This window comes from Sceloporus occidentalis, unplaced genomic scaffold (genome assembly GCF_023333645.1).
Source record: "Sceloporus occidentalis isolate IW3139 unplaced genomic scaffold, rSceOcc1.0.p SCAF_4, whole genome shotgun sequence".
Taxonomy (NCBI): Eukaryota; Metazoa; Chordata; class Lepidosauria; order Squamata; family Phrynosomatidae; genus Sceloporus; species Sceloporus occidentalis.
In genome coordinates, this window is record NW_028316984.1 from 59,505,620 (window position 1) to 59,531,731 (window position 26,112).

General features: G+C 40.1%; 1 protein-coding gene across 1 annotated transcript in view; it reads right to left on the bottom strand.

The window, feature by feature from the left end:
- The window catches only part of THSD7B (thrombospondin type 1 domain containing 7B), a 597,991-nt gene that overhangs the window by 129,194 nt on the left and 442,685 nt on the right, over positions 1–26,112 (bottom strand). Inside the window, exon 15 of the mRNA XM_089520110.1 lies at positions 18,632–18,810. Within this exon, the coding sequence (XP_089376236.1) occupies positions 18,632–18,810 (179 nt within the window). The remainder of the gene's footprint in view (positions 1–18,631; positions 18,811–26,112) is intronic.

Genomic DNA, 26,112 nt, shown 5'->3' on the forward strand with positions numbered 1-26,112 from the left:
TGCGATGGCCTTTCTCTGAGGCTGAGAAATGTGACTTGCCCAAGGTCATCCAATGGGTTTGGGGATCAGTTTCCAGAGCCAGACTAGGGATTTGAACCGTACGGACACAGAGTCCTGCTGTGCTTACCATTAAGCCACTAAAGGAACTGCACATGATGCTCCGCTGTCCAATACCCAAAGAGACAATGGGAAGGAACATTGCTCAAGGGACTTCCCTTCATGAATTCTATGATAACAACACCACAATCCTCTCCAAACCTGGAGTGTACCTGTCTGCAATGGAAAAATGGGTGGGGAAGTCCTCAAGCATTTACCAAATGCATCTAAGGACTTTTGACCCTTGTTTCCTTCCTCATCCCTATTGCAGCAGTTTTTCTGACTTTTCTTTTAGAATTGCTTCCACATGGTCTCTCCTCAGGACATTAACTGCAAATTAACCCCATCATAATTGCCACTGCCAATATGGTCACTCTGAAAGAATGAGAGCAAAACCATCCTCTCAAAGTCTGGCTGGGCTTTTTACTGCTCCTTTAAATTTTGCACTAAAACCAATAGCCGACTACATATTTCTGAATATTTTTCACCGCCATTGGAAACTCCTATCAACGTTTTTATGATTTGTTGCAGGGAATCAAGGGGAAAGCGGAGATCTATATAAAAATAATGAACCCAGAAAGTTTGGTGTATGCGTCCCAGAAGTTGGAAAAGTTAGCTTTGAGGACCATTCTAGCTGGTGGATTCTTTAGACAGAAAAAGTAAGTTTCCCAAACTGCTGCTTCCTGGCACTCTGCCCTGGAGGATAATACACAGTACATTAATCTAAGTTATTTCCCAAGAGGAGCCTATTTCTTCTGACACTAGTGAAGATTGGGTGCAGATGTAAACTAAGCAATTATCTCTTGGGACACATAAAACAGAAGAAAAGAACCTGTTTTTGGATTTTGATCCTAGAAAATTGTGCTGGTCTAGTCAACATGAAACACCATCTTCCTAATAATGTAGCTAAAACACTGTATAATAAGTTGTGGGATGTTTAGCAATCAAAGATATAGTATATCCTGAGTAATGATGTTTGTAGCCTAAGTCATCACAGAACTGAGCTATATATGCTGGTAATGATACTCTATACCCCCAGAGGTACCTAATTCATTGATATGAGAGTCGGTTCTATACTTTCATAATAGAAACCCTTTTATTGCTTTCCAAGAGCTAAAAGGTCGGAAGGAATAACACAAATGTAATTAATTTGAAAATCTAAGGTTTGAAACATTTTGAATTGTATTTTTTTCTGAATAAGGTCTATAGATTATATATGTATACACACACACACACACACACACACACACACACACACCTTTTAATTTAGTGACTTTAATAGAACTGTAGGGGCTGGAGAATAGAGAACCACTGACCACTGGCATGTTGGCTGGGGCTGATAGGCATTAGAGTCCAACAGCATTTGAACTTTAGCACCTCCAGTTTACCTTGGGACTGCACAACATGTAAACACATATCCAACCAGCCAGCTTAGAAGAGTTACTTTTTTGCACCACAACTCCCAGAATTCCCCCAATTAGTATTGGGATTCAGGGAGCTGTTTTCCAATGGTATGATTTTCAAGCTCTGGCATACACCAGTCATTTTATCCTCTGATAATACTTCTGAAATGACTGCATATGTACTAGTAAATTCATTTCCTTTATATTGGCAAGCAACACAGTGTGTTAAGCCAATTCTCTTTGGCCTTCTTGCTGACTAGCCCACTAATATCTCTTATCGTACACACTGTTTATAGTCTCTCTCAGTGAAAAGCTCTGAATTATAAGTAATTCTTCAGTTAGGTTTTCTAATGAATATATATTGGTTCTCTGTCTGCTGAAGTAACCACTATCTGATGTTTACTTCCCCAAGGTGGAAATTATATAACCCCTCCTTGTTTGTTGCCCAGGTTTACTGTTTGCTATTAGTGGGTGGGGGCAACAAATAAACATCAACAAGAAATTGTTTTTGGATTACATCTCAAAGTAATATATGGCTGTGCAAGCAGATACCAGTGCAGGTTTGCCACAGTAATTAGGTTGTTGTGTGCCTTCAAGTAATTTCCAAGTTAGGGCAAACCTAAGGTGAACCTATCAGAGGGCTTCGTTGGCACGATTTGTTCAGAGGGGTTTTTGACATTGCCTTCATCTGAGGCTGAGAGAATGTGACTTGCCCAAGGTCATCTAGTGGCTTTTCATGGCTGAGCAGGGACTCAAACCCTGGTCTCCAGAGTTGTAGTCCAATGCGCAAACCACTACACCTGGCTGGCTCTCTACATTACTCCATCTAGAAACTATAGCAAGTGACTTACCCTGCAGCGAAGATTTGTCAAATCATATTATACCAGTAAAGCCTTTAAGTTGCAGAATATGTGCTGTATGAAATATTCACTTATGTTGAATCCCCTAAATTCAGTAGGACTTTCTTTTGAACAGACATACACAGCTTGTGCAGTATGGTGCCTGTAATGCTGCACTTTTTTTAGTACTTACATTTAATAGTTACCTAGAATAAAAAAAGAGGATATGTACCTTCCAACGCAAAGCATTCATGAGCTTAACATCCTCCTAATAAAATCAATAGGGCTTTAAAGTGCTTAACTTCAGTTGGATCATGTAGCATGATTCACATAAAAGTTGCACCCAGTGGTGTCACTAGGATGGCTGTCACCTGGTATGGTAATTCATGGTATCACCTTCCCCAATGACTTCTTCGCAAACCACACCATACAGAACCCTTAGTAGTGTTTTTTGTACTAATGTTACTCAAAAATCGTAATTCGTGTATATTACTGAATCACTGATATGTTCCACAGACCATACAGATGGCCTGCCTTGTGATCCTACCAACAGCTGCTGCTTCCTAGCAGTCCACTGAAATTTGATGGTATGATATGGTGGCAGCAAAACAAACAAAAACACACCTAATACCATGTTTGCTTTTAATATTTCTGTTTTGAAACAATACAATACAGGGGACTGTATTCTTTGCCACCCTATTCAAACTTCTCCTAAAGCTGCATCTTCACTGCAGAAATAATTCAGGTTGATGCCACTTTAACTGCCATGGCTCAATGCCATGAAATTCTGGAATCTGTAGTTTTATGAAACATTTAGCCTTCTCAATCAGAGAGCTTTGGTGCTACAACAAACTACAACCTCCAGAATTACACAGCACTGACCCATGGCAGTTAAAATCATATCATAGTGCATTATTTCTGCAGTGCAGATACAGCCCAGGACTTCCAGGAGCATTAACTGGTGTTCCCAGACAGGAGAATGTTGTGTGCCTCATTTTAAGGGAAGGGGTTCTTGTTCAAGTACAGTTTTAGTGAACTGTACTTGCTTTTTCTTTTCAGTGTCACACTGCCAATGGCAGTGAGAAACAAAGAGACATACAAAATGGTGAGGGGATATGTAGCCTCACAATCTAGACCAGAGAGGGCAAGTATTGCAAGTTCAGAGGTCAGTTTTTCTGAGACCCTCCAAAGACTATATAGACTGCCCAATGTGCAAAACAACAATAGGAGGTAGTTGAAAACCTTCTCTTTGTTTTGAAGAACAGATTTTTTTTAATATTAAAAAATCATGATGGAATTCTAGATGGTCAAGGACTATGTGGTTCCAGAACCTCATTTGGTTCATCCCTGTTCCATCTATTACAATGTGTTGCATTACATATTAGAGATTGTTCCTAACAAATTGTATACAGAATACGGATACAGAAAAAAGGAAGTTCTGAATTACAGTGATAAATGCTTACCAGCTGATTTCTAGAATATACAAATACATCAGGATTAAAAGGCTCATAAGTTGTTATTAATTAGGCAACAAATCATAGCATAATATGCAAAAATGCTTGATGTATGCCCACCTCAGCAGGCAAATGATAAATAAAATGACAAGGCACAGTCTCTTATTCAGTTCCACCCCTTCAAGTTATCATGAAATCCAATTTCTTTTTATTTTCTCAAACAGCATTTCTGACACATTAGTCTATAAAAGAGGCCAATAATATTTATCAGTATACCAAGAATGGAGATGATATGAAAGCTTTCATTTACATTCAGATTTCAAATCTATATCCTTATTGCAGTTTATCTGTAGTATGTTAAAATACTTTAACTCCTTTCACTTAGCTCCCATTTCGTGAGAAATATGCTGCATAGCTAGATTTTGTGCAATACTAGGGTTAATGGACCGCGCGGCAACTGCGCAATCCCTAACCCTAGTACAGCACGGCGCCATAACAATGGTGGCACCCCATCTATACGGGCGCCACCATTGTTACGTGACGGACGCATAACATCTGCACGTTGCGTTTGTGACTTCATGAGTGCGCCACTGACGCACTTGGAGGTCACAATGGCGGCACAAAAAGAACCCGCTTTTTGTGGGTTCCTTTTCCTCTGCAGGGAAGCCATGTGGTTTGGTGGCTGCGGCTTCCCTGCGGGGGGGGGGGGGGCACCACAGGCCTCCCTTTTTGGGAGGTCTGTACCACTCCTAAGGTTTCCTAGCTTATTTGATCTGTGATTAGGGAGTAGTGGTTTGAGCACTGGATTAGGACTCCCAGACTCCAGGGCACAAATCCCCACTCAACCATGGAAAAATCAGTGCGTGACAAACAAGTCACACTCTCTCAGGATAAGAAGAAGGCAGTGGAGACCTCCTGTGAATGAATCTGGCCAAGAAAACTCTAGAATCGGGTTCCTGCAAATTGGAGACCCAGAACAACACCACTTATTGAATGGTTTATCATTTTGAAGAGAATTCTTCTTTTGGATGTTGAAGGATTGTATGTTTTCTATGTATATTGACACTGTGTTATGGATTATGTTTTCAAGACCCAACACCCATAAACCTAAATCCCATAGTCAGTCCCTCCCTGAGTAGACCCTTTGATTCAATAGGATTCACTTGTGCTGAGCCACCATTCAACAATTGTTTTAACTGCTCTCTTCTAGTCTCAGTAACCGAAAGAACAGAGTCACCATATTACAGTCTATGTTCTCTATATCAAAGTTGGACAGCTGTGGATTTCCAGATGTTTTTGACCCATATCAGCCCTTGTCGGTACAGTAAATGGTGAGGAATGATGGGAATTTCATTCCAAAAAATCTATAGTGATCCACTCCTGCACTATACAATCAACATTCTGGTTTGCTTCCAATAGCACTCCTACCACCAATGTATTAGATAGTTAGATTGCAACTTTCTCAGCCTCAGCTCTTATTATAATACTAACATAATTTAGAGCATAGGCTCTCAACCTATGGGTTACGACCCCTTTGGTGGTAGAATGCCCCTTTCACAGGGGTCGCCTAAGACCATTGGGAAACACATATTTCCAATGGTCTTAGGAAGCAAGACAAAAATAATTTTATGGTTGGAGGTCACCACAACAGGAGGAACTGTATTAAAGGATTGCAGCATTAGGAAGGTTGAGAACCACTGATTTAGAGGCATTGTACATATTAGTAAGAACAACTATGACAAAGGAACTTAAATGCACCTTACAAAGTGTTAAAACATAAAACACAACCTCAATAATATATTTGCCATCCCCATGATGCAGTGAGAGGGATATGGTGGCTTAGTGGTTAAGACGCTGACTCTGACGACCATGTGATGGAGTGAGTTCCAATGACCAGTCCCAGCTTCTGTCAATCTAGCAATTCGAAAGCATGTAAAAGTGCAAGTAGACAAATAGGTACCACTTTGGTGGGAGGGTAACAACATTCTCTGTGTCTTGGCATTTAGTCTTGCTGGCCACATTCATACACATACACACGCACACACACACACACGAATTAAAGTACAATACTTACATTGGCTCGGGGGTTTTGGGGTCACTTTTTTGACTAAAATTTCTAGACCTATACATGAGTATATGCAGTAAATAGATTTTGTGTTTAGACTTGGGTCCCATCTCCAAGAAATCTCATTATGTATATGCAAATATTCCAAAATTCAAAAACATTTGAAATCCAAAACGCTTTTGGGCCCAAGCATTTCAGATAAGGTTGACTCCACTTGTACAGGCTGGACATCATGAGAGAAGAGGAAGACCCTCTGTTTTAAGGCTCTTGGATCACAGATGAGGGCTATAGTCTTATTCTTGGCAGTCAATAAATCATGTCACCGTCTTCCCATAATTTCAGTCAGAAAAATGTTGTAGAAATAAATGAGAACTTTCCCCTCCATGACTTTAACAGGAGAGAAAGTTCAATGCACTGAAACCCTATAGTTGCATTCCATAAGTCCAAATATGCAGAACAGGTAAAAGCAGCAAAAGGTCTCAACATTATTATGTGCAATAAATTTCTGGCCATTATGCCACCAAATTGTCTCTCTCTCTCTCCCTCTATAGAGAAATAATATGCCTGACACCTCAGACATGGCTATGACATTTGACAACCACTCTAAGCAGTAATTGGGATTGGGTTCTAAACTTTTAATGAGATTCTCCATCTAATACTGACAACTTAGAAATGTATCATATTCTTATAGTCAGCCAGTTAAGGAACTGTGCCTATTAGCTCTCACTCACCGCAGAGCAAGATCCCAAGAAAAGTAATAAAAATAACTAAAACTTCTTAATTTTATTAAACCATCAGCCAAGGACCAATCCAGACGAACAGCACACCAACAAAACAGGTTGCTATGGAGGATAGTTATCACAAATCAAAATTGGGTATCCCGTAGCTATGTACCCAAAGACCAGTTCTGGAAAACTGGGAACCCTTTACAAATGTGTGTTGGGGTGCAATATGGAGGGCTGAAAGGAAAGGAGGAAGGATGTTGTGAAATATCTATCAGCATAAAGTTGAATTTAGTGCAAAAGTTCCAATTTAATTTTCAGAAACATGATACAGAATAAGTTACACATACACTGCTGTTCTTGCCATTAGCTCATGGAAAGAGAAGAAGCATGTGGCAATAAAAATTCAATGCTGACTTTTATTACAGGTAACAGAGACTAATTTCAATAGCACTGATGGGCTTGCCACTAGAGTTTTTCAGTTATTCTATGTCCTGGGCAACTACAGCAAAGGCAAGGAATGTGAGGCTCTAGGGGCTGCACAGACTGCCAAAAGTGCAACAAAACAAACATAACTGGGAGTGGTCAGAAGAGCTTGTGAGGGGGAAAGGGGTTGCAACCTATAGGTATGCCTATATTTATATGTTAAATTTTGAATAAAAACTATTCTAACTGTTTCAAAGGTGAATTCCTGTTCCACCACTGGGAAGTAGGTGCTAAACCCATAGCTTGGACAAATCTGATACAAGCAAACAAAATGAAATTCTGTCTTTACAGAATCTATACACAACCTCAGTAGTGAAACCCTGCTAGATGTAGGTTGCCAATACAGTGGGGTTAGTTCACTGGGGTTAGGGACACAGGACCCCCCCCCTGAAAGTGGGAAAATCACAAATATAAAAACACTATTTTTTAAAACCTGAGAGGGCACCTCTCTGGGAATCTCTAGGTCCTCCAGTGCAACTCTATGGTCAACAGCCACCAGAAGTTGATCATAGAATCATGTTGGAGGACCTATAAATACCTAAAGAAGTGTTCTCTCTAGGAATCTTTAGGTCTCTGAGTGCAACCTCTGGCAAAAGTTGGCCATAGAGTCGCACTGGAGTACCTAGATATTCCTAGAGAGAACATATCAATCAAGTCCACAAATAATCAAATCTGCAAAAGAGAAAGCCACAAATGTGGACGATCAACTGTAGTTATTTTTCAGCAGCATCTAATGAACTAAAGTGCACACTTTAAGCCAAAGTGGACTTACTTCCAAATAAACATGCAATAGGACTGTGTTAACAGTTAACTTAGTAAACACTGAACCCCAAGCTTATTAATAGATTTTCCATATAGTGTCAAGATGGACCACCTGAATATGCTATAAGGATAACTATTTTGAAACTGTACTGTACAAAGTTCTGCCTTTCAGCAGGGGTGAGTAACTGTGGCTCTTTTCAAGAAGGTTTCAGACTACAACTGCCATAACTGATCACCATAGCCTGTCTTTGCTAGGGCTGATTGGCCTTGCAGGCCTAAAAGGTACAGAGGACCACAGATACCCACTTTCATCCATTAGCTTTGTTTGACACATCATGGTGTTGTCTTTTCTGTTCTTTGTTTATGATAAATTTTAATCTGCATAACCAGAAGCAATGATGCTTTATTATTATATGGTACAATCTGTAACCATAGAATTGGTAGGAGCTACAGACAGTAGAAGAGCCACTTCTTACCAAAGAGTAGAATCATGCATTCATTACCACTACCAACTGAATTCCTAAGTCACAGAATGAAAAAATGAACTGGTGTGCATCAATGTGCACAAGGGTAGAGAGACAGTGAAGGGCCATGTCAACAATGTGTTAAAGGAGCAGTCATCTATTTCAGCTTACCGTATATACTCGACTATAAGCCGAGGAATTTTTGCCTCAAAATGGCGTCCAAAATCGTGGGTCGACTTATCTACGGGGCAATGCGGTACTTTGACCAAGCCTCTCCCCAGCCGGGCTACCTCTGCAAGAGATAGCCCAGCTGGAGAGATGCTGGCAAGGGTAACCGATTGCCCCACAGCCCCCCCTTGGCTTGGCTCCCACCGATGGGAAAAGCCCAGCGAGGGAGACGCTGGTGCGCCATGCAGCCTCTCTTCGGCCAGGCTTTTTCCCCCAAGAAGGGGTCTGGCTGAGGAGATGCTGGGGAGGGCGATCTCCTTCCCCCGAAGCCTCACTTCGGCAAGGCCCCTTCCCTTGGGAAGGAGCCCCGCCGAAGGGACACTGGGGAGGGCAATCGCCTTCCCCAGAAGGCTCCCTTCGGTGAGGCCCCTTCCCTTGGGAAGGAGCCCTGCTGAAGGGATGCTGGGGAGGGCAATCGCCTTCCCGAGAAGCCTCTCTTCGGCGAGGCTCTTTCCTCAGCAAAGGGGCCTGGCTGAGGAGACGCCAAGTGGGCGCACGATTGCCCAAAAGCCTCTCCCTTGATGGGCTTCTTTTTGCGAGGAAAGCCCAGTAAGGGAGATTCTGAGGAAAGCACACCCTCGACCTATCTACGGGTCATATGAAAATCCATATTTTTGGCCCCAAAAGTTGACCTCAACTTATACATGAGGTTGACTTGTACATGAGTATATACGGTATGTTTTGACACTGAAAAAGTCTGAGGGATGGGGCTTTGATGGACCTCAGTAAAGATTGGCTTTCTAGGGCTTGCTCAATGGATATTTATGGAGGGGAAAGGGGGTCATGGAACCTGTTCAACCTGACCTTTCTCAGTGTAGAAGTCTCACATTTTTGTTCCACCATCAGTACAAATGTGCTAGTGGAATATACCCAATAAATTAGAAACTAGTATCCTCCAGATTTATTCTTAATGTTTGTTTGACTAAAACTTGCCTATTAAAATAATCTACAAGGGCCAATCATACAAATTGGGTGAATCAGCAATGGAACAAAATATGTTTTTTGGTCACAAGTGATATGCTGACACTCAGTGTTGCCAAATAATACCGCAACACAAATATTCACAGCACGCTGTGTATAGCTTAAAAGTTTCCAAGTGTATTTATGAAAAGTTAAGATGGGGGTAGGGGACAGAAAAGACTAAACCTGCTGCCAAAGGGGCAAGGAAAGCATCAATCCTACTGTGCACCTTTGTTCCCTAGACAAAGACCTTAGAATAAGTTCATTCTCAGTGTTAGCTGTTGTCATGCTGATTTATGACACCCAAGCCAGGCAAGTCTAACAACATGGCACACTGTCCACTAGAGATTTGGCAGGAACCAAGCTGTTTTCTTTAAAATACTGTTCCAAACTAATTAAACTTCAGTGGCCAAGATAAAATAACACCCACACCCACCCCTTTTTGGGCTGTTTGACCTTCTCCAGTTGCTTTTTTAATTTGGTGAAATTTCACTAAATGCTGGAAGATAATATCATCCCTTGTAGCTATACTAATTTTTGACAGAGGTGCAATACTGTGTGTGTCTGCATTCATATATATGGACACATACTCTTGAGAAGGGCAGAGAAAGGGACAGATATACACTCAGGGTTAACCAAATACAACAGTTGAGACCATGAAAAGGCTGGAGACTATCTTCAAATGGCATTAGATTCCTTATATAGATGCCTGCCAAAAGCGTTTTTTACACAAGCTTCAGTTTTTAAATGGTGGTGGCAGAAAAATCTTTTAATGGCATTTGCAGCATTTTTTCTTCACTGTGCTTTGAAAATATCTTAACTGTTCTGAATATTTTAATTGCATTTAAAAAACTTTGTACTATATATTGTTTTAACTATATTATATTTTACCTTGTATTGTAAGCTACCTCAGATCCCAGATTGGGAGAAAAATGGATTTAATTTAAAGAGATAGATTCATACATAAATAACTACCAGGAAGAGCCACTAATAGATTTTCATATTCAGACTACTTAGCACTCCATTCTTGCTATTACAAGTTGCCTTCCTCCTATCTGGTTCAAATTAAAGTTTCTGATTTGACTGGAGGATATAAATGATAGCTTTTAACAGGGACGTAGCCAAGGCGGGGTGGGGGGTGGGGTTGGGGGGTTTGGACCCCTCCCTTCAGGCCTGGGGACGTTCAAGCTCCTTCCTTCCCCTCCTCCTCCCCTCCATCAAAAGCACGGTGGGCTCAGATGGAGAGGGAAAAAAGGGGGAAAGACAAAAGGCTCAGAGAGAGAGAGAGAGAGAGAGAGAGAGAGAGAGAGAGAGAGGGAGGGAGGGGGAGTGGGCCAGGGTCTCTCCCTGTGCTTTCTTTCCCTTTCATTTCCTCTCCATCCCAGTCCTTCCACTCCTCCTCCTCCTCCCCTGTGCTTTTGCCAGAATAAAAGTCTCCCAGTGCCAGTCCCTTCCTGGGGAAGGAAGACAGGAAGGTAGGAAGCTTCTAAAAGGAAATATAAAAGTCGGTAAGTACTGAGGACGTGGACAAGCTCCTTAGTAGTCTGAAAAAAATGACTTGCCCTCTTGACCCTTGCCCATCCTGGCTGGCTGTCCAGGGGGGTGATATAGTCAAGCTGATGCTGAAAAATATAATCAATGCATCCTTCAGGGAGGGTACCCTGCCTTCTTGTCTTAAGGAGGCAGTGGTCAGACCACTCTTAAAAAAGCCCTCCCTGGACCCTCTGGATAGAAATAACTATAGGCCAGTCTCGTTGTTGCCATTCTTGAGCAAGGTGATCGAGAGGGCGGTCGCCAATCAACTACAGGCAGTCTTGGATGAAGCTGATTATCTGGACCCATTTCAAACCAGATTCAGGGCAGGATACGGAGTTGAGACGGCCTTGGTCGCCTTAGTTGATGATCTCCGTCTAGGCATCGACAGGGGAAGTGTGACCCTGCTGGTGCTCTTAGACCTCTCAGCGGCCTTCGATACCATCGACCATGGTATCCTTCTAGAACGCCTGAGAGAGTTAGGTATCGGAGGCACTGTTCTACAGTGGTTCCGGTCCTACCTCTCAGGCAGATTCCAGATGGTGGCGCTAGGAGACAGTTGCTCTTCTAAAAGAGAGATAAAATTTGGTGTACCCCAGGGCGCAATATTGTCTCCTATGCAGTTTAACATTTACATGAAGCCGCTGGGAAAAATCATCCGGAGACATGGGGCAGGATGTTATCAGTACGCTGATGACACCCAAATATATTTCTCTATGTCTCAAACTGATGCAGTGTCTATGGATGGCATCTCTCTTGGGGCGGTAATGGACTGGATGAGGGAAAACCGACTCAAGCTGAATCCAGGTAAGACGGAGGTACTTGTTATAGGAAACCCAAGCCCAGGTATGGAATTATGTCAGCCAGTTCTGGATGGGGTCACACTTCCCCTGAAAGACTCTGTCCGCAGCTTAGGGGTGCTCCTTGACTCGTCGCTTCACCTGACAGCTCAGGTAGATGCGACAGTCAGGAGCACTTGTTATCAGCTTCGGCTGATACGCCAGCTGCGCCCCTTCCTGGAGCAGGGAGACCTTGAAACAGTTGTACATGCGCTGGTCACCTCTCGATTGGACTTCTGTAATGCGCTGTATATGGGGCTACCCTTGTGCCAAGTTCAGAAACTTCAACTTGTACAAAATATGGCAGCCAGGTTAATTACAGGTACTCGTCGTACCGATCACATAACACCGGTTTTGAAATCCCTTCACTGGCTGCCAATTAGTTTCCGGGCAAGGTACAAGGTGTTGGTGATTACCTTCAAAGCCCTACATGGCTTGGGTCCAGAATACTTAAGAGATCGCCTACTTCCATACTGTCCGTCCCGCACTCTAAGGTCCTCGGGGAAGAATCTACTTCAGCCAATAAAATCTAGGCTAACTTCAGTCACCCAGAGGGCCTTTTCCATCGCAGCTCCGAAGCTATGGAATGACCTGCCGAAGGAGATCCGTGACATTTCTACTCTTACAGCCTTTAAGAAGGCTCTTAAGACGGATCTCTTCCGGCAGGCCTTCCCTACCTAGTTCTACTCCCCATTTACTGTGACTTATGTCACTCTGTCCACCAATTCTTCTCTTAAATTTAATGAGAAGAATTAAATTAAAATTAATTAAAATAAAATCCTTGCCTCAAGAAGAAGAGCCCTCCCTCCATGACATCATCATCAGACCTGGGAGGAAGTGAAAAAGAGAGGCCCAACTTCCATCAGGCCTAACTGTGAATGTACTCACTTCACTCTCTTTAATTTTATTGTATTTTATTTATTTATTGTATTTTATTTTATTATCTTTATTTTTACTGTTGTAACCCGCCTGGATTCCTTGTGATTGGGCGGGCTATAAATAAATTATTATTATTATTATTATTAAAAGAAAGAAAAGGTGACTTCTGACTTTGAGTCTCCCTTACCCAAAATGCTGAAGACTAGATGTATTTTGGATTTTGGAGTTTTTCAGAGTTTGGTATATTTATATATGTATAATGGGATATAATGGGAGATGGGACCCAAGTCCAGCCATTAAAGCCATTTATGTTTCATATTGTATCTCATAGACACAGGCTGAAGGTAATTTAATACACAATATTTTAAAAATAATGTTGTGCTTCTGCACACAGCAGTAAGCAAAATCCTGAGACCACTATTCCTTGTATAATTCAATAATTCAGTAATTGATCTAAACCTTCAGGATTCCCAGGTGTCCTTGAGTTGGGGTCAGACCAGATGCTCTCAGGGTCAGTTTTGGGTTTTGGAATAATTCAGATTTCAGAAGGCCAAATAAATGTACTTTGTACATTTCTTCTGATAATGAACTCAGGTTTTCAAAAACAGACATTTCTGGATTTTTGCAACAACAAAAAAGAGGAGGGTCTGTGATGCAAAAAAGCAAGAAGCTTCCTTCTTCTAGCTTTGTTTTTTCTCTTTTTTAAAAGACAAATAAAATAAAATACAGTTAGCTGGCCCTTTTTCAGCATGTCAATGGGGGTGCTTTGATGGAAAGTTCCTGCATGGCAGAATGGGGTTGGACTGGATGGCCCTTCTTGGGGTCTCTTCTGACTCTATGATTTTATGATTAATTAATTAACATATGGAATCAATCTAAGATGATGAATCGGGGCTGTTGAGTCCTATGGCCCTGCTTCAGGCAATGCTAGACTGCAGGCCCCATCATCCAGCAGCATCACAGACTGCTGGGAACTGCAGTCTAATAAGGCTGCACACTGCAGAAATAATCCAGTTCAACACCACTTTAATGCTATGGTAAATCCTGGAATTTGTAGTATGTTGTGGCACCAGAGCTCTCTGACAAAGAATGCTAAATGTCTCACAGAACTACAATACCCAGATACTGTTGTTGTTATTATTTTCTTATATCCTGCCTTTCTCCCAATATACGGACTCAAGGTGGTGATTTTCCATAGCATTAATCTATAGTATGTCTCTACAATGTAGATGGACACCCCCATTACATAATTTGTTGGGGATGCTTTGGTTTGGATTTCCTGCATGGCAGAATGGGGTTGGACTGGATGGCCCTTGGGGTCTCTTCCAACTCTATGATTCCATGATTCTATAGCACTCTGAGCCTACTGTGATTTTAATTGTTTTTAAAATTATAAAATTATAAGGTTATAAAGTTATAAAGCCATGCACTGATGCACTGATCATTTTTTATTGATTGATTTTATACCCTGCCTTTCTCCCAAAATAGGATTCTCTTAAAGGGGTTTGTTTTTCATAAAAGGAAAGGAAGTTATAATGTCTTGGAATTTAAAATTAAGATGATAGATAGATAGATAGATAGATAGATAGATAGATAGATAGATAGATAGATGAATCTTGGAATTAAAAATTGTGTGTGTGTGTATGTCTTGGAATTAAAAATCCCTCTTGGAAGTGGGAATGAAATGTTGTGTGGATGCAGCCTGGGTTCTTAGCTCAGCCCAGATGTTGGAATGCAGTGTTTCAAAGCATGAACAGAGTGTCTCTGAACATGAACAGAGTGGCTGCCGCTCATTGCTTGAGCAGCTACACTTTGCTTTATCGAGCCGAATTTATCTGATGTAAACACCTTCTGAGGAAGGACTCAGTTTGCATCTGCACTGAAAAAATAATCCAGCTGGATGCCACTTTAACTGCCCTTGGCTCCATGTTGTGGAATGCTGGGATTTGTAGTTTGTTGCGGCACCTGGCAGAGATGGCCAAACAGCTCCTCAAAACTACAAATCCCAAGATTCCATAGCACGGAGCCATAACAGAAGTTAAAGTAGTGCCATCTTGAGGTAAACGCTCAACCCTCTTTTTGTGTCGCGGGGGGGGGGGGGGCTCTTAGCCTCTCAAAATGGTGGCACTTAGTCTGGACCTCCCCTTCCCAAAATCCTGGCTACGTCCCTGCTTGTAAATACATTACAGCATGTGATGTACAGTTTTAAGTTGCACTGACTGCAACCCCAGAAGATGATTACTCTCATTCTGGAATAAGGGTAAAATTATATTTTTTTTCATGAAACATACCCCCTGCCCTTTATTATATCACCCAGAGAGCATGCAGTTGACCAATATGCAGGTGCAAGGTTTGTCTTTGCAGGCACTATGACTAATCGTAAAGTTCTGAAAAAGGCCAAAAAATATCAGTAGAAAAACAATTAATGCAGCATGTCACCATGTGGTTCTTATTGCTATGATCTTAATTTTTGAGGATGCTTCACTGAAGAGACAGAGACAATAAACTTCAGTCATAATGATATTACTGTCTATTGTATAAACTGAGCATAAATTCATTAATTTTTAATAAAATATTGATATAGAAATTATGAAAAAAAGCCTTGTTGGTTGAGAATAAGGACCTATTCTAGCTTTGTATACCTTTTCCCAAAGCAGAGAGAGAAATCTCACTAAAGAGAACTATTTCACTGAGACAGAGGTGGACACACAAATCTTCAGAATACAAAACTGCAAATAGTTTGCTCTTCTGACACCTCTGTGTGTGTGTCTGTATATTCCTTCACATTGCCTATCAACTTATGGCAACCCCACAAATTTCATAGGGTTTTCTTGGACAACCTCTCTAAAATGTGTTGCCAGTCACCTTAATTAGCATGCATCTAAATTTAAAACAAATCTGAAGTTGAAGAATTCAAGAATTAAATATATAAACTGGGAATAAAGAAGTTCAAAAATATGCATTTTTCTGAAGACTTTAGAAATACAGAAATGAATAATCAAGCTATGAAGTCCCAGAACTCATATTTAATCTCCCATTATTAAAAAAAACATATTGTATGCTTAGCAGCGGCTTCCTCCACTTATTAATATTTTAATGAGGAAATACTAAGGAAACCTGAGCATTTGTCTTTAGAAAATAAATTTAAGGAATCATATTATTCAGAAAGCCAGTCAGCCCACATAATATGTCCACATAATTTTTTCATTATTATTATTATTATTATTATTATCATCATCATCATTGTTGTTGTTATCATCATCATCATCATCATCATCAACGACAACAACTTGGCCCTTCTCCACAACTGGAAATATCCTATCCTGGAGGAATGGCAGGACTAACAACATTTAGATTTGATCAGTGCCAGGATGAAAATCACTAGGACTGTCAAGTAAGCCACTGGGATCTTTTCAAAGGACAACCAGGGATATATATGTTTAAATTAATTTATAATTGTAGTTTTCAATAGTTATTTCTTCATTAGAACTTTAGAAACAATTAATAAACTGAAGCATACAATAAGATGTCATGGTATCCATTTGGGTATATTCTTTCCTATTATTCAAATAGCAAAAGAATCTACTGCAATTCTGGAAAATAGCATCATCAAGATTAAAGACACAAACAAAAACATCCATGTGTTATTAGCTTTGGTGAGGATGTTTTATACCTTATTTTGTCTCTTATTGAGTTTCATACTTTCCTGCAAAGTTTATCCACTGTCATGTCTAATAATGCAATTTTAAAAATATTACTAAAATGATTTTGAAATTAGAAAGCTGACAAAAGCAATGAGTATGAATTTTCACATAAACATTCTACTATGTCTGTGGATAAAGTGAATTGCTATCATTTTCAGGAGCTTAGTTAGCATCTGTGTATTATTTGCCGTGGGATTTCATTTTTACCTGTTTAGTGATATCCAAGATCCATAAAAGAATATATTGAGATATGGGCATTATTTATCTTATTGTACATTCCTTTATCCTATTTCCTTAGGCTCTGTTTCTATTACACTGTTGCTTATGTGTTTTAATGTGCAATTTTTCAAACGATTTGTCTAAACCTAGATGCAGAAATGGAAAGAATGTAGATAACTCTAAGGATGATAGGAATGCTGCTTCTCACATGCTTGGGTAAAACAGGTTGAAGTTGCTTCATACTGTTGTCTATTGCTGAAAAATCAGCAAGGATTTAATGTCTGGATGGAGAATGTTGGTCGGTGTTATGGGGGTTGCGGTACAAAATATCTAGAATTACAAATGGGTCCTTGAACAGATCAAGTCTGAAATCACTCTAGAAACCAAGATGATCAAACTAAGGCAGTTGTACTTTGGCCACACCATTGGAAGGCAGGACTCATTAGAAAAGACAATAATGATAGGAAAAGTGGAGGAAAATATAAAGAGGAAGTGTGCATGCTAGCTGGATAGACTCTATCAAGCAGAACAAATGCATGAACCTATAGTGGGCCTACTCACATGTGATTTTTATTTAGCCTAAAACAGGATTTTCTGCGCATTAAATAGAATTCTTATGAAGAAAATAATTTTAAAATAGCATATCTGTACAGGAAGAAACTATGGTGTTCTGCACAGAAGATGCAGTTACCTGTGCAAAAAATGAGCAGGAGCACCAGCAGCAACTTCAGTAACTCAAGAAACAGACCAGGGGTGCATCTACACTGTAAAAATAATGCAGTTTCATATCACTTTCAGTGCTGTAGCTCCATCCTATGGATTCCTGGGATTTGTAGCTTTATAAAGTCTTTAGCCATCTCTGCCAAAGAGTGCTGATGCTTCACAAAACTACAAATCCCAGGAATCCATAGGACAGAGCCATGACAATTCAAGTGGTGTCAAACTGCATTATTTCTGCAGTGTAGATGCACCCATACTGAGAGAGAGACACTACTATGGGCATCTTTCTCAAGGGTCCTGAACACCTGGAGTTGGTGATATCTATAACACAGAACCCCTCTGCTGTTTCAGATATGTTGAACGTCAACTTCCAGCAGCCTTATATATCATGCCCACTCTTAACATGATTATATGTGTTAGATTTCGAAACACCTGGAGGATGAACTCAAGATAGCCTAACAACAGCCTAACTACTAAAATCAAAAATTAAGCAAAGGTGCTTTGAAAGAAAAGTTAGGATGCCAGGGTAAGAATAATAAGGATAATGGAACGAAGCAAAGGTTGGTGTTTTTTTTAAAAAGAACTAACCAGCATAAGAAGGGATAATGTTTTTGATTTCATTTCAATAGCCTTAAAAAGCATTAAAATTTAAATTATATGAACCCATAATTCGCTCATCTGCATTAACTGCAAAGTTCCTTTATAACATTAAATAGCAACATTAATTGAAAAATATTTTACCCCTAATTTTCCATCTGAATATTCTCATTTATATTGCTGCCTTTGCCTAATAGAACACACACTTGAAAATTACCTTGTAATTGTCAAAGAGAAACTTATTACAACAGAATGAAATTGAATTAGTGAGAGAAAAAAAATCACAAGGAATAGTTTAAAAGATCAGTCTTCGTAAACTGTTTCAAATTTCACTATTCACAAATTACTTGTTCCAGAAAAATTCTTGCTGATTTCATTGACTATGATGAGTGATTTGCATGCTACAGAGAAATTGTACTATAACTATTAACTCATGCCTGGAGAGTCTGGAATATTTCTGGGAACAAAGGAAGAAACTTCTGAATGTTGAGCTGTATCAATCTGTCTTTCCAAGGAAGTAACACTTTTCAAGGAAAGGTACATCCAGGTATGAATCTATAATTGCCAGAAAGAGAAACTATCTTATTACTACAACAAGAAACATGCTGAGCATAACTGATGCACTGTAAAATTGCTCTACTGTTTTCTTGATATACCTCACCTGATTCTTAGGATCAAGTTTGGGGCAAGGACGTCCTCCATTGTAAGGCTTTTCCTTCAGCCACCTGGATCGAATTTTCACTCCTGTTCCACAAGATGAACTGCAAGGTGCCCAACTGGACCAGTCGCTTAACTTGCAATCAAATGGGCAAGGTACCATACAAGGCTGTTCAATGTAGCCTAAAATCAAAAGTAGGAAAGACAGAGTGGTTGGAATTATGTTAACACAGGAATTAGTTTCCAGAGGAGGCTGTATGCCTATGTACATTTACCTAGGACTGGGTAAACAAAGGGACTTACATCTGAGTAGACTTGTACAGGATTGTGGCATAAAACAATACTCTGAGAGTTATCAGTCTTCAAAAGGTTTACCTGGGAAGTTCAGCAGGAACCATTTTAAACATTTAGGGCCTATACACACAGGCACTTTGCCCCAACTGCGGGTGGAGTCAGGGTGCAGCGTCCTGATGCTGGATGCCCTAACTCCACCCACAGGGCACCATTTGGCGCACGCTGACCCACATGGTGTGCACCATCATGGAGCTTTTTGCAGCTCCTTTTTGCACTCTCCAGAGGCTGGATTAGGGCTGCGGTGTGAGTTTGCTGTGGCCCCCATCCAGCCCGTAAAAAGGCAGCTGCAGACTGCTCCTTTGGATTGGTCTGTATAGCCCCACATAGACTGAAGAACTGTCACAGGAGCCTGCAGTGACTGCTGGTGTCCTTGGGACATAATGTCTGATATCCAGCTAAAAGAAAATAGCTGAACATATCACTGTTGATCTACTTGCTCTCTAGCAACCTGGAAATGGTCATGCTGGAAGGGATACATGGTTTAGATGGGCTGAGTGTGGACTTTGGGTCATTGCATGGTCAGAAGAAAATTCCATCCTATACAAAAGCCAAAAAAGTGTGCTGCAGCATTTTTGTTTTTCAGCTGATAGCAGAACAATTTGAAAGAATCCTCTGGTTCTTGATCAGTTTCATCTCTTACATACATTGTATTAACTAGAAACACCTTAAAGTACAGTACACACTGCTTGTGAACACATGGCACCTCTCTTGCTGCTGTGCTTTCCTTACATCTCTGGCTTTTCACTTGATCCTGACTCCACAACTATTCAGTCTGTATCTGAGGACTCGTCACCTACTTTGACACTGACTTCCAAGGATCCATCCCCATAGAGTGAAATTGCTCATGCTGCTGTGTTAAATAAAATAGAAATGGCTGAGGTTGAGCCTTAAGCTAGATATCAAGTAGTATGTCTTGTTCACTTTTTGCATTAAACCAGAATGTGACAAGGCCAAATAAAACTTTTCGTATCACCAGGCTCTATCAGCAAAATACTCTTAACCGGTCACACATGTCTAAATGTCTAAGCTTCAAGGAAATTAATTTTGTTGACTAATATCACTAGTATCATTTACTTTCCTGTTTTGCTGAATATCAGCATTTTCCCAACCTTTTGCACTTCAGGCAGACAGCAGACTAAGAGCTAAAACAATTTCTTCCATAACAGCTCTTTATTGCAACTCTTTCCCAAACTGCATAATGGTCTAATTTAAAATGTACACTAATTTGGTTTGTTACTTTGCAGCTGAATGCTTTAGCTTAGCCACATACTTCTCAAAATCCATTTAGAATAGGCACTGTCATTACCCTTCATTATTTATAAGCAGTTCCTTTATACCGGCTGCCTGTAGATTCTGATCCATTTGGATTTTGTATGCACTTTGTGATTATGCATTATGAATAACAGTAGGTCAAAAATATGATCCTCTCTAATTTCTTCCTTTTAACTTTTCACTGAGCAAAAGGAATGCCTAATTTTTATACCATTTTTCAAAATAAAAATAAAGTTTATGGGCTGTCCCAATGATTTGGCATCCCACCAGCAAAAGACACTGGATGTGCAAATCTATAGTGTTATATAAATAAAGCATGATGATGATGATGATGATGATGATGATGATGATGATGTAGTAAGGAGAGGAGAGACTGATGGCAAGTTATTGAAGAACAATGCAGTTACACCACAATGTCTATTTTTCTCTCAGTTAGCCCACTGTTTTAGATACTGGGAAGGGAATTCTTCTGTTGCTAGTGTTAAGATTCAGCTTCCATTCCAGTTCAATTGGCTTCTGTCCATGAATGTGGAAAGGGAGTTCTTGTCCTTCACCTCAGACATCCAAATATCTAAAGCTTGCTCTGTTGCCTCTCAAAGTATTTGCCAGATAACTTTCTTGGCTGTCACCAAGACATTATTTATCAACACTGATAAAATATAGTTGGCCTGCTGCCCTCAGGTGTTTCTGAGTGTATGACAGCATGGATATTAATTAACTTTCAACAGAAAAGTATATTTTTAAAAAAAGATATAGAAAAAAAAATCAGCTAATTAATGGAGGTCAGCATCCTTCAGGCAGAATATACTAGGTTAGGACTTGTGAAGGATCTACTTATCAGATAAAATATAGTAGATTGGGGGGAACATGTAGTACATACCTACTGGATTTCTCACCCTATCCCAAATCCTATGTGATTTCTGGACATGATAACCTGGTATGAAGGGTCAATTTATTGAAATTCATTGATAGCAAAAGAGTGATATCTTTGTCAAGCTGCTGGACATGATCCACCACAAAACTCTCCACATGTAGAGAACTCTATTAAAACATCTCTATAGTCCAAAACACAATCCAGTTTGAGACTACTTTAATTGCCCTGGCTCAATGCTAGGAAATTCTGGGAACTGTTGTTTTGTGAGATATTTAGCTTTCTCTGTCAGAGGGCTCTGGTGCCACAATAAAATACATTTCCCAGGATTCTCTAGTACTGAGACAGAGCAGTTAAAGTGGTCTCAAACTGGATTATTTCTGCAGTGTGTTTTGAACCTATGTTCTTTCAATAGGCCCAAGAAGTATTCCTTTTAGACTCTTTACAGTGTCCATGGTCCAAGGGCAAACGTGCTGGAAGATCAGAAGAATCTGATGGACTAGGGCAAGAGGGAGCCAGTGTGTTGTAGTGATTTGAGCGCTGTGTATTATGACTGTGAAGACCAGTGTTTAAGCTCCCACTGAGCCATGGAAAGTCATACTCTCTCAGCCATAGAGGAAGGCAAAGGCAAAGGCAAACCTGCCCTGAAAAATCCTGCCATGAAAGCCCCACAATAGGTTCACATCCGAAGTTGGAAATGACTTGAAGGCACACAACAACATCAACAACAGGGCAAAATCTAATCCTGTACAAATGAACCTTTGCTCATCGAATGAGTCTTTCCTCTCATCTCCTCTACAGGCTCCTATCCTCAATTCTGAAGTGATCAGTACGGACATACGAAGACATAGGGTTAACAGGATGTCAGCCTAAGAACACAATCCTACACATGCTTGCTGGGTTCAAGAAATACATTTTCATGCATATATACACAAGTCTTCAACCCAATGATAGTTCTGAGTAATAGACACTGTTAGGCCGTTTCTTCTGGGAGGCATAATTTTGAAAATGCCTTTGGTTCAATAGGGGAATAGGTTAGATGTTTCATACCCTCAGCCTAAGATGAAAGCAATGGTAAATCTTGGAATAAGTCTTGCCAAGAAAACCCTAGTATACAGTCATCATAAGTGAAAATCAGCTTGGAGACACATAGTACATTATCCCTGCCCTTTATACAAGTTCCTAAGGTATCTTACAAAGAATATGTCTTATTTTCCAGCATGGAACCATGTGCATGGGGCTTCCAACACATCAGTCCAGACACATACTCACTAGACCTGTGGACTGCTGATTTATTCATGATTTGATTGATGGTTTCTATTCCTTTGTCCTTATGGATTAAACAATAGTGAACAATATACTCTAATGCTTTTTTAAAAATCTCTCTAGAGAAACAGAAATAGCCAAAAAAATAGCAATAGCAATAGCAAGTACATTTTTAAACAGCTTATCAGTGCACTTAAACACTCCCTAAGCGGTTTACAAAGTGTAAACCAATTGTCCCCAACAAGCTGGCTACTCATTTTACAAACTCTGGAAGGGCGCTAGTCCCTAGGATTGAACTCACAACCTTCTAGCTGTGAATGGCTGCAATATTGGCATTTAACCACTGCACCACCAGGACTACCTGGTGATATCATTTGGCTAAAACTTAACAGTCTATTGTCGTAATGTTTGTACTGGCTGTTTATAATGCAGTACAGAGAATAGCTCTAGGTTGTTTGGGAATCCACAGTGGAGAACTGCTTTGTGGAAAATCCAGGTTGGTGTTGTTATAGATGAGGTATTACATCCCCTTTAAGTATATTCAGAACATAGAGGACACAAGAAGGCAACATGTCCATCCCTGACCCAATCTGTTCCGTCGATTCATGTCTCTCAACCACCAGTGTCAGTCTTGACTGAAAGGCTGTAGAAGGTATAGAAAAGGGTGGAATTAAAGACTAAGGACCTGAGCTGAGCCTTCCAGGAGGAGGTGATGTTAATGTGAAAGGCAGAATTGTACAGATTGAACAGGGCTAGAAGGCAGCCTGGCTGCATTTTTTTTAATGCATTGGCTTTTCTGGCTTATTATGCACAAGTCTCGTTCAGTATATAACTAGGCAGTTTCCCCACACATCAGTGCTTTCATTGGACTCTGAAGCCCAAGGCAGAAGTTCAATGAAAGATAGTTTAAACAAACTCAAACATGTACACTGAACATAGCTTGGAACCGATGAGTGCCCCAAAAGTGCACAGGGATTAGTTATTTCTTCCTTTCACATTCATAAGCCAGAAAACCACAACAAAAATAAAACAAATCCCCGATCAAATGCAAATCATGGCTTCAGGCCAAAATGAATAAAATGAAGGCTTTTGGAAAGACTGTGAAAGAGAATGTGTATGGTCAAAAGGTGAATCTCTCAGAATACAATGTAGAAACATATTCAAGCTTCTCTCAATAAAAACTATTAGAGTTTGCTAGACTATTTCTAGCTTATCTGAAACACTGCTAAGTGCTTATAACCAAACTGTGTCCTATAAGAATGTTAAAATGAATGTGTGAAGCTGAGACTATGGTGCTGAAACCTATAACATAATCAGCTTCTGTAGCAGATGCACATCTAATCTAACTGACTTTAATCTTATTTACCTTCACTAGCGGTCTATTTAATTACCAAATTTTCAACAGCTTGACAAGAAAACCTAAAAGTGCCTCACAGAACTCAAGGATCTTTGACAAAACTCCATGCATCACTTCAAGTGTCAATGACCACGATGATAACAACTTTCCTGAAAGCAAACTGGTGGTTGTTGTTTTCCAAAAGATCTCTTCTTGAAACACAATAGTGTATGATAATGGGGAAGAAATTGACAGAATCATTTGTTTTGTTTATGAAAATAAGGTTGCTGATCAGTTAAAATTCTACAACATAGACTCCCATCAGATACGGAGAGAGAAATCTCAGAGATGAAAGCAGGGTTCAGAAAAGACAGAGGCACTAGGGAACAAATAGCAAATATATGATGGCTAATGGCATGCACCAAAGAATTCCAAAAGAAAATTGGCATGTGCTTTATAGACTATAAAGCCTTAAAGCCTTTGACTGCATAGATCACAAAAAGCTATGGAAGGCTCTCAAAGACACGGGAGTGCCACTGCATTTGATAGTCCTGATGAGAAATCTGTACTTAGGACAAGAGGCTATTGTCAGGACAGAATATGGAGAAACAGAACGGAGACAGCCAAAAAGACAAACAAATGAGTCCTTGAATAGATCAAACCTGAACTTCCACTGAAGCCAAGATGCCACATTGTCATACTTTGGTCATATCATGAGAAGACTGAATTAAAAGCAATGAAAAGCATAAAAAATACAGCACTTTAAAGGTTCTCTGTCAGCAACCAGTCAGTTGCCAAAAACACTGTGTGAATAAGAAGGGCTTTGCCTGCCAGTGACAGCAATCTAATTTGTATTCTTAGCTTAATCTTTTGTTTTCTCTTCACACACTCTCTGATTATCACTTTGATTAAGGGGAAGAGGCATCCCATTCAGATATCTGTTGGCTACTGAAGAGGATAGTCAACAGTGAATCACCTTAAAATAAGGTGGGGCCATGAACTCCCAGAAGCCCCACCCAGCATGGGCAATGCTAAAGGATTACTGGAGCTGCACTCCAAGAGATATGAAACAGAAAAGGCTCTCTGTTCTGACACAAGGGCATTCACCACACTAGCCAACCAATATTTCTATGTTGGTACAATCGAAGAAACAGAGTAGAGTGACCTCAAGAGACTATCCAGTTCAGTTCTCCGCCCACAAAATTTGTTTGTTTGTTTGTTTGCTTGCTTGCTTATATTAATGTACAAGTTGAGTCTCTCTCTTCCAAAATGCTTGGGAACTGACGAGTTTCGGATTTTGGATATTTTTGGATTTTGAAATATTTGCCAGCTACTCACTTCTGCCTTGCAAACAAACAACCAAGAGTGATGCTGCTTTTGCCACCTCGAAGGCAGAAGTAGAGGACTGAAGAGCTCCCCGGAGATCTCTTGCATACTAATCAGGTCCTGCATATAAAATAAAATGGTGTCACACCTGAAGGCTTCAGAGAACCAGGGGATTTCAAAAATCTGCTTTTACAAAACTGCATGTAGTGAACTTTCTGATGACTAGGGTGGCAGTGGAAAGAGGCAAGCAGCACCAGAGGTGCTGAAAAGTGGCCTCGGCAGCAGTATCGGCCTCCACGCTGATGGGCAGCACAAAATCCAAGTTGTTCTCTCCACCACCTCTCTCTGCAATTTGCAAATACTGCACCACTGTTATTTTCTACAAGGAACTTGATTAGTGTATAGAGTGATGGAAATATTGTTAATATTCCCTCAGTGTATTCATTTTAACAGCACTAAAGAGCCAAAAACAGAATACAACCTTGCTAAAATAAAGTCCCTTTTAAGTGTCATTGATTTCAGTGGGAAAATTAAATTCATAACCACATAACCTCCTTTGAAACCGAGAAGATTTAAATTAGGCCAAAATGTCATCATACATTCTAATATACCATATTCACACAGTGTAAAATTGGTTTATGGAAGAATGTATTGTTTGGTAAAGAGTGCAATTTTATTTTTAAAATTTCTGTCAGGTTTTTTTTTTTCTCAGGAGAGGGCAATGTAAGTATTTATTCTCAAAAGCTGTATTTCAGAGAAAAAATTATGAGGAAAATAAGGAGAAGAACTGCATAATTAGGGGGAAATAAAAACATTCTATCATTGTAGCAGCCATGCACCATGAGCATATAATTTCCTTAATGCCATTTCTTCCTGAGCTGAACTAATATCTCCTTAAAGAAGATTAATATCTAATCATTTTAATACAATCCTTGTTTGTGTCTACTAATGTTCCCAGGGAAATCTTAAGGACACCAGTCTTCATTAGCTAGGATGATGCAGCTAGTGCTAAAGGCTTTTGATACTTAAACTTCCAGTTCTTTTGATACCAAAAGGGTAT